Genomic DNA, 8,861 nt, shown 5'->3' on the forward strand with positions numbered 1-8,861 from the left:
CCAGTGGTAAAGAATCCACCTTCCACTGCAGGGAACATGGATTCTATCACTGGTTGGGGAACTAAGATCCCACATACCACAGGGCAACTAAGCCCGTGGGCCACAACTACTGAGACTGCACACCTCAACTAGAGATCCCATATGCTGCCAACTACAGAGCCCACGTGCCACAACTAAGACCAGACACAGCCAAAAATAAAATAAAATAAGTAAAATTAAATTTAAAAAAAAGCTACCCGTAACTTTGGCCAACTTCCCTGGTTGTCAGTTTCCTCATCAGAAGAATTAGGGTGGTTAATTATGAGCTGCTAAGATCCCTCCAGCTTTAAAGTTTGTGGCATTGCTGAATATACAGGCAGGATTCTACCCCACAGCTGCTATTGGAGGTAGCTGGATTCTTTTCGGTGCCCTGTGTGGTGTGCTGGGGAGCGGAGATGAATGTACCCTGACACCGACAGGGTAACATGTTGTTGCGGTCTGCATCTCAGATGGTTGGTTGACCGGTGCTGAGCCCACTACTTGGCCTATGTTTCTTGGTCCATACTTTCCTGTGGTATTTTACCATGATATTAATTTCATGAGTATTTGTTTGCTGTCAAATATAGTGAAAACTAAATTACGGTTAAAACATGACTACTTAAATAGGTATCAAGATACTATACAGAAATTAAGTATATCTTTCCTGAAAGACAAAAAACAATTCTATCTGGCTGTATGTTGACTTAAGAATCCTTTATGCTCTTATAGGTGAAGCATGTCTTTATGGTTTTGTTAAACTATTCTTCTTCCTAACAGGGTGCCTCTGAGAAAGACATTGTGCACTCTGGTTTAGCTTACACCATGGAGCGCTCTGCAAGGGTATGTACACAGATGCTGTTTGCGTTTCTGGTAGTTACGTGAAGTACAGCTCAACGGTGTCATCTCAGCTGCCAGATTGTGTGTGCAGTGACAGAAAATAGCGATGTGTTTAAATGTTCCAAAACGTGCTTTTTCAGTCTTAAATGATGGGCGTTGTTTTTAGGATCTTCCGTATGTTTTCCAGACTTTGGGAAATAATGCCAAGTTAGAAGGAATCATGTTTAGCTTAGTCAGCCAAACTGGGTTGCAGCCTAGTGCACCACTCTGCTGTAGCTACAGGAAGCTACCTTACTACATAGAATTTGGTAGATGTGAAAGGCTTTTTGACCACTTGATCCTTATTTCAAAGCCTTAAGCACAGTTCGAGTCCAGTTTTCTTAATTTCTTTTTGAGTTCAGATTCTATCCACTTGGCATCAAGTTGAAATAGCAGAAGCAGATATTAATTTTAATTTTTGAGATAATTAGCATACCATATTCACCCTTTTAAAGTATATAATTTAGCAGCCTTCAAGTATGTTCACGAGGCTATGTAGCCATCACCACTCACTCCAGAACATTTTCTTCACCCCATCCTTAGTTCATTTAATTACCACAGTGTATCAGACTTGCTCCAGATTACAGGATGTCTAAAGGGCACAGAGATAACTCACATCTTAAATTCTAAGGAGCAACATCCTCCTGTCACCTAAACAGTAATTTGTATTAATTCCAGAGAATTAGTCCTTCCTGACTCGAGGTTGTTTCACTGCCTGAGTAGTTTCTCTTTGGCTACCCAAGTCCAGTCCTGAAGTGGTACTAGGGTAACTTGTACCAGGCTGTTATGTGCCTTGTGTGTTCATGGCCTGGCTACTTGAGTCAGGGTCACATCCCATCCACATCACATCTCCTTCATTTCAGCAAATCATGCGCACAGCCATGAAGTATAACCTGGGATTGGATCTGAGAACAGCTGCCTATGTCAACGCCATTGAGAAAGTCTTCAAGGTGTACAATGAAGCTGGTGTGACCTTCACATAGACCGGACCAGACTGCAGCTGACTTCTTCACTACCCTCTTCACCTCTTCATCTGCAGACCTATCACAAGTTTACACGTAACCACAGAAATCTCTCTCTCATGACTTAATAGATAATGGACACCATTCTCAAGTCAATCCAAATCAGCCCCTTGAGAAGAAACGGTAGGGGATCATAAATAAGCTAATAAGTGACAGTAGAAATGAGCTATGTCAGAGAGCCACTTGGGCACTTTGCCTTTAAGTAAAGTCGTTTCCCTCTGCCTGTGCTGCCTTGTTCCATGGCTGTTTCCCAGCACAGTCAGCTGTAGCCCTGGGAAAAGCACCTTTTGTCCAAGAGCAGTCAGTCACTTGCCACTTCAGCTCTGGACAGATCTATCAGGTGCTCTGACACATTTAAGAAGCAGGTATATGGCATTTTCAGGAGGTAGCATGGTCCTCAAGTGAGTTATTGGTATTTTACATCAGCAAAATAACTCAATTTTATAGGTTACAAACAAAAAAAACTTTCTCTTTATGCATTTTATTCTTTTAGAATAAAATAAGTACATGCTGCTGTAATAAAATTGCCTTTAATCACTTAACAAGCCTAACCTTGACTCAAGCAGTGAATGCCTGTAAACATAATGAAAAAAGCTAGTATTTTTATAACATAAAACAGTATCATTTATAACTTGTCAATTGCATATTGTCATCCAGCAAAAATAAAAAGCCTGGTAGAGAATTAAGTTATCTTCATACCTGCAAATGACGGAGGCTATTTTTGTTAAGACTGTTGGAATTTACTAACCACAATTATGACATATAGTCCAAAGAATGCAGTAACCTCCTTATCATGTTAATTAATTGTCCTCTTTTGAAGATCTGTTGTGTTGATTAATTGAACAATAATTCAAGTAGAGTGCCCCAGAAGAAAACCACGTGGGCCCCTCTGGAGTCTGGCTGGCGGCTCTGAGCATTGCCAATGGCCCTGACTCTTTGTCCTCATCTAGAGGCCTCATCTTCTGCACACGGCTTCATTCCCAGTGGGCTGGAAACAACCTGGGGTTGTGTTTTGGGAGTTGTTTGGCCAGGGCCTTTTGAACAGTAGTGGTGTCCCAATGAAGTACTAGATATTATTTATGTAAGAATTAGCTTTTCTTTTTTTTTAACAATAATATCCTTTCAGAAATTTCTAACTACTTTGTAACTGCATGACTTAACCTGGTGACAAAAGCAGTTATTAAAAAGACTACCTTTTCCAAAGCTTATGTTTCTTTTCTGTGTTTTTGTATTTGATGTATTTGTCTCTTTTAGTAGATAAAACTATAATTGGGTTTCTGAAATTTTTGAAACCACCACCTATATAACATTTCTTTCCACAATGTTTTGAGCTGCCAAATTTTTTTTTTTTTTTTTTTTTTTTTAGCAGTACGCGGGCCTCTCACTGCTGTGGCCTCTCCCGTTGCGGAGCACAGGCTCCGGATGCGCAGGCTCAGCGGCCATGGCTCATGGGTCCAGCTGCTCCGCGGCATGTGGGATCTTCCCGGACCGGGGCACGAACCCATGTCCCCTGCATCGGCAGGCGGACTCTCAACCACTGCGCCACCAGGGAAGCCCTTAAGCTGCCAAAATTTTATTCCTTGAATTCTTTTGTGTTTCATTCTATGAAACAATATCAATGGCTATTCTTAGGGAAGATGTTCTATTGCTTAAAGCTGATATACTAACATAATTTATATACCTTTTTATACGTAGTACTTTTTAACGAAAGAAGGTTGCATTGATTATGGTCCATTTTTAATAATTTAGCCACGAGATGTAAGAAGACAATACTAACTGTAATCAACAGAAGTACATTCTAGACGTGATTCCACCAGCTTACACAGCTGCCAGATCTGAAACATAACCTTCAGCTGGACTTTGTGTCTGTTTTGTCCTGATTCTGCCTTTCCATGGTTCTGAGCATCGGGTCAAGGAGTAGACATACAAGCCCATGGCACCTAGCCTTCCTGAGCACAGTGATATCTACTTGCACTCTAGATGGAACATTAAAATAGGGGAGAGGGACTGCTGATCCCACGCACCACAACTAGAGGTAAGCCCGCATGCCGCAACAAAGAGTCCATGTGCCGCAACTAAGACCCGACACAGCCAAATAAATATTTTAAAAAATGAATAAAATAGGGGGAAAGTGATGTGAAAGCAAGTTCCAGAATATTTGGAACAGTACCAGGTGGGTCAGTAGAGTCTGGTCATGTGAAAGCAGGATGATAAATCTTAGTGTGGTCTTTGGCTAACATATTGGGAGTATTTATAGTGGTGTTTTAAAGACATACATTAATGGGTGTTATTGATATTGTCAGAAAACTGGTATTGTTCATACTAGCTATATAAAGGCAACACAGCACTAGTGTGTCAACTTTGGTTCCTGGAGTTTTGAGTTAGAAGAAAATTCTGATCAATTACTCTTGGTTTCACTGAAATGTTCTAATTTATCTGGTTATAAAATTCTTTTTAAAACTTATATATAATACTCTGAAGTTAATTGTTTCTGAAATAGCCACAGATGGCTTTTGTAGCACCTATTTAACTGTTGCCTCAAACCCCTACACCAGAAATGTGTTCTAATTACCCCTTGATGGTTGAAGTTTAGGGAAGTTAAAAAAAAATCAAGTTTTAAGAAAGCCTGCATCTTAATTCACAAGCTTTAAGTAAATTACCTATTCCCTAAACATCCCTGGCAGGCTTTCTCAGCCCTGCTACGTGTAAGGCCGTCAAAGCATGGCACATGAAGAAAACTACATCTGTGAACCTTGCACAGAAACCTCTGCAAAAGTTTTATTTGTAATATGTGTGTTTTTAATTTTTTTCACAACTTACTGGCTTTTTTTTGCTTGTTTTTTTAAATCAAAGCTTACACATAGTGTAGACAGGATTTCTCAACCTCAACACTGTTGACGTTTTGGCCAGGTAATCCTTTGTTTGGGGGACAGTCCTGTGCATTGTCGGATATATAGCAGCTTCTCTGACCTCTACCCATTAGAGGTCAGCGGCATCCCTAAGTTGTGACAATGTACTCAGATTGCCAAATGTCCTGTCAGGGACAAAGTCACTCCCTATTGAGAATTACCGGTGTTGAGAGCCAAATAGTTCTATAAGGCTTACTGTGAACTACAGCATTATACTGGACTCTTAACACCTATGAGGCTAGTATTACCCTTATACCAAAGCCAGAAAAGTATTACCCTTATACCAAAGCCAAAGACATCACAGGAAAAGAAAATTACACACCAATATCCCTTGTTAACATATATATAAAATAGTTAAACAACAAGGTCCTACTCTATAGCACAGGGAACTATATTCAATATCCTATAATACCGGTCAGAATAGTCATCATTAAAAAGTCTACAAATAGGGGCTTCCCTGGTGGTGCAGTGGTTGAGAGTCTGCCTGCCGATGCAGGGGACACGGGTTCGTGCCCCAGTCTGGGAAAGTCCCACATGCTGCGGAGCGGCTGGGCCCGTGAGCCATGGCCGCTGGGCCTGCGTGTCGGGAGCCTGTGTTCCGCAACACGAGAAGCCACAGCAGTGAGAGACCCGCAAAAAAAAAAAAAAAAAAAAGTCTACAAATAATAAGTGTTGGAGAGGGTGTGGAGAAAAAGGAACCCTCTTACACTGTTGGTGGGAAAGTAAACTGGTGCAGCCATTATGGAAAACAGTATGGAGGTTCCTCAAAACTAGACTTGCCATATGATCCAGCAATCCCACTCCTGGGCATATATCTGGACAAAACTAATTCAAAAAGATACATCCATCCCTATGCTCATAGCAGCACTACTTACAATAGCCAAGACATGGAAACATCCTAAATGTCCACTGACAGATGAGTGGATAAAGAAGATGTGGTGTACAATGGAATATTACTCAGCCATAAAAAGGAATGAAATAATGCCCTTTGCAGCAACATGGATGAACCTAGAGATTATCATACTAAGCAAAGTAAGAAAGACATATACCATATGATATCACTTACATGTGGAATCTAAAATATGACAAATGAACATATCTACCAAATAGAAACAGAACAGATTTGTAGTTACCAGAGGGGATAGAGGAGGGAAGGATTGGGACTTTGGCATTAGCAGATGCAAACCAGTATATATAGGATGGATAAACAAGGTCCTACTGTTTAGCACAGGGAACTATATTCATTATCCTGTGGTAAACCATAATGGAAAAGAATATATATGTGTGTGTGTGTATATATGTATATGTATAACTACGTCACTTTGCTATACAGCAGAAATTAACATTGTAAATCAACTATACTTCAATGGAAAATTTTTCTAAAAGAACACTGCAGGAGAAAAAATATATCCTGTAATAAACCATAATGGAAAAGTATATATAACTGAAAAGTATATGTATTGCTGTACACCAGAAAATAACACAGCATTGTAAATCAACTATACTTCAATAAAATAAAAATATCCCTTAGTAACACAGACACAAAAATACTAAGAAACCAAGTCCAAGCTCGTAAGTATCATACATACATCATGACCAAGAATTTCTCTCAGGAATGCGAGGATGGTTCAACATAAGAAATCAATCTGAAACCCCTTCCATGAAGGTGGCAGCAAAGGCGGAGAAGGAAGCCCCTGCCCCTCCCAAAGCCAGAGCTAAAGCAAAGGCTTTGAAGGCCAAGAAGCAGTGTTGAAAGGCATCTACCACCACAAACACTGCCATAAAATAAAAGATCTAGCCATCATTCACCTTCCAATGGCCCAAAACACTGCAGCTCAGGGGGCAGCCCAAATATCCTCAGAAGAGTGCCCCTAGGAGAAACAAACTTGACCACTATGCCGTCATCAGCTTCCCCCCTCACCACTGAGTCAGCCATGAAGAAAATGGAAGACAACACACGTGTTCATTGTGGATGTCAAGGCCAACAAGCACCAGATTAAACAGGCTGTGAAGAAGCTCTATGACATTGACATGGCTAAGGTCAACACCTTGATCAGGCCTGATGGAGAGAAGAAGGCATCTGTTTAACTGGCTCCTGGCTACAATGCTTTGGATGTTGCCAACAAAATTGGGACCATCTAAACTGAGTCAGCTGGCTAATTCTAAATATAAAAGTTTTCACTATAAAAAATCTAATAAACCCATTAATTGAATAAAGGGGGGAAAAAACCACAATCACTGTGGAAAAAGCATTTGACAAAATTCAAGACCCTTTCTAAACATAAAGGACATGTACGAAAAACCCACAGCTAACATTCATACTCGCTGAAAATTAGAAAACTTTCACTGAAGAGGAACAAGATTCTTGCTTTCACCCTATTCTACATTATACTGGAAGTTCTAGCCAGAGTATTTAGGCAAGAAAAAGAAAAGCCATCTGAATTGGAAAGGAAGAGAAACTATTTTGCAGATAACATTATTCTACATATAGAAAATCCCATAGAACACACACACACTCTACTGGAACTAATAAACAAATTAAGCAAAGTTGCAGAGTACAAGACCAACACTCAAAAATAAATTTTCCTATGCATCAGCAATGCACAATCTGTAAAGGAAACTAAGAAAACAATTCCATTTACAATAATATACAAAAGAAGAAAATATCTGGGAATAAGTTTAAACAAGGAGTTGAAACCCTTATAAAACTACATAACACTGTTTAAAGAATACCTCAATAAATGGAAAGACTTCCCATGATTATACATTGGAAAACAATATTGTTAAGTTGGAATTACTTCTCAAAGCGATCTATAGAGTCAAAATTCCAATGGCCATTTTTGCAAAAAAATAGAAAATCTGATTCTGAAATTAATATGAAACTGCAGGGACTTCCCTGGTGGCACAGAGGTTAAGAATCTGCCTGCCAATGGTCCAGGAAGATCCCACATGCCACAGAGCAACTAAGCCTGTGTGCCACAGCTACTGAGCCTGCGCTCTAGAGCCCACAAGCCACAACTACTGAAGCCCACGCACGTAGAGCCTGTGCTCCACAACGAGAGAAGCCACCGCAATGAGAAGCACACGGACCACAACGAAGAGTAGCCCCTGCTTGCTGCAACAAAACTGCAAGTGGCTCCAAATAACCAAACAATATTGGGAAAAAAAAAAAAGCAACAACAAAAAAACTTGGAGTTCTCACACTTACATTTCAAAATGTAATACAAAGCTACAGTAATTTAAACAGTGTGGTACTGACTGACATACAAACATTTGGACCAATGGAATAGAACTGAGAGTCCAGAAACATCTATGGTCAACTGATTTTTAACATTGGCGCCAACACCATTTGTATTAGTTTCCCAAGGCTGCCTTAAAGTACCACAAATTGGATGACTTAAAACCACAGAACTTTATTGTCTCATAGTTTGGGGGGCTATAAATTGTCAGCAGGGCCAGCCATGTTCTCCCTGAAACCTGAAGGGGAGAATTTCTTGCCTTTTCCTAGCTTTTGGTGGTAGCCATCAATCCTTGGCATTCTTTGGCTTGCAGCTGCATTACCCCAATCTCTGCTTCTGTTGTCACATGGCCATCATCCCTCTTATGTGTGTCTCTTATAGGGACAACAGTTATATTGGATTAAGGGTACACCTTACTCCAGTATGACCTCATCTTAACTAGTTACATCTGCAATGACCATATTTCCAAATAAGGTCTCTTTTTCAGGTACTGGGGGTTAGGACTTAAACATATCTTTTTGGGGGGGAACTCAATTCAACACATAACACTATCCAATGAGAAAAAGACTAGTCTCTTCAACAAAAGGCATTAGGACAACTGGATATCTACGTGCAAAGGAACAAAGTTTAACTTCTTCCTCACTGCATATATAAAAATTAACTCAAAATGGATCAAAGACCTAAGTATAAGAGATAAAATTGTAAAACTATTAGAAGAAACCATATTGGTAAATCTTCATGGCCTTGGATTTGGTAAAACCTTATTTTTTTATTTCAGTTGTATTTTCAGTTCTATA

General features: G+C 39.9%; 1 protein-coding gene and 1 pseudogene across 2 annotated transcripts in view; both read left to right on the top strand.

The window, feature by feature from the left end:
* The window catches only part of GLUD1 (glutamate dehydrogenase 1), a 40,101-nt gene extending 36,982 nt beyond the window's left edge, over positions 1–3,119 (top strand). Inside the window, exons 12-13 of one of the 2 annotated variants that reach the window (XM_067710296.1) lie at positions 796–858; positions 1,758–3,119. In XM_067710296.1, the coding sequence (XP_067566397.1) occupies positions 796–858; positions 1,758–1,877 (183 nt within the window). In that variant the 3' untranslated portion in view covers positions 1,878–3,119. The remainder of the gene's footprint in view (positions 1–795; positions 859–1,757) is intronic. The other variant, XM_067710297.1, reaches the window with a different exon arrangement.
* A 136-nt stretch (positions 3,120–3,255) lies between these two features.
* On the top strand, positions 3,256–7,707 carry LOC137209101 (large ribosomal subunit protein uL23 pseudogene; annotated as a pseudogene).
* The last annotated feature ends 1,154 nt before the right edge of the window (positions 7,708–8,861 follow it).

This window comes from Pseudorca crassidens, chromosome 16, assembly GCF_039906515.1.
Source record: "Pseudorca crassidens isolate mPseCra1 chromosome 16, mPseCra1.hap1, whole genome shotgun sequence".
Classification (NCBI taxonomy): domain Eukaryota; kingdom Metazoa; phylum Chordata; class Mammalia; order Artiodactyla; family Delphinidae; genus Pseudorca; species Pseudorca crassidens.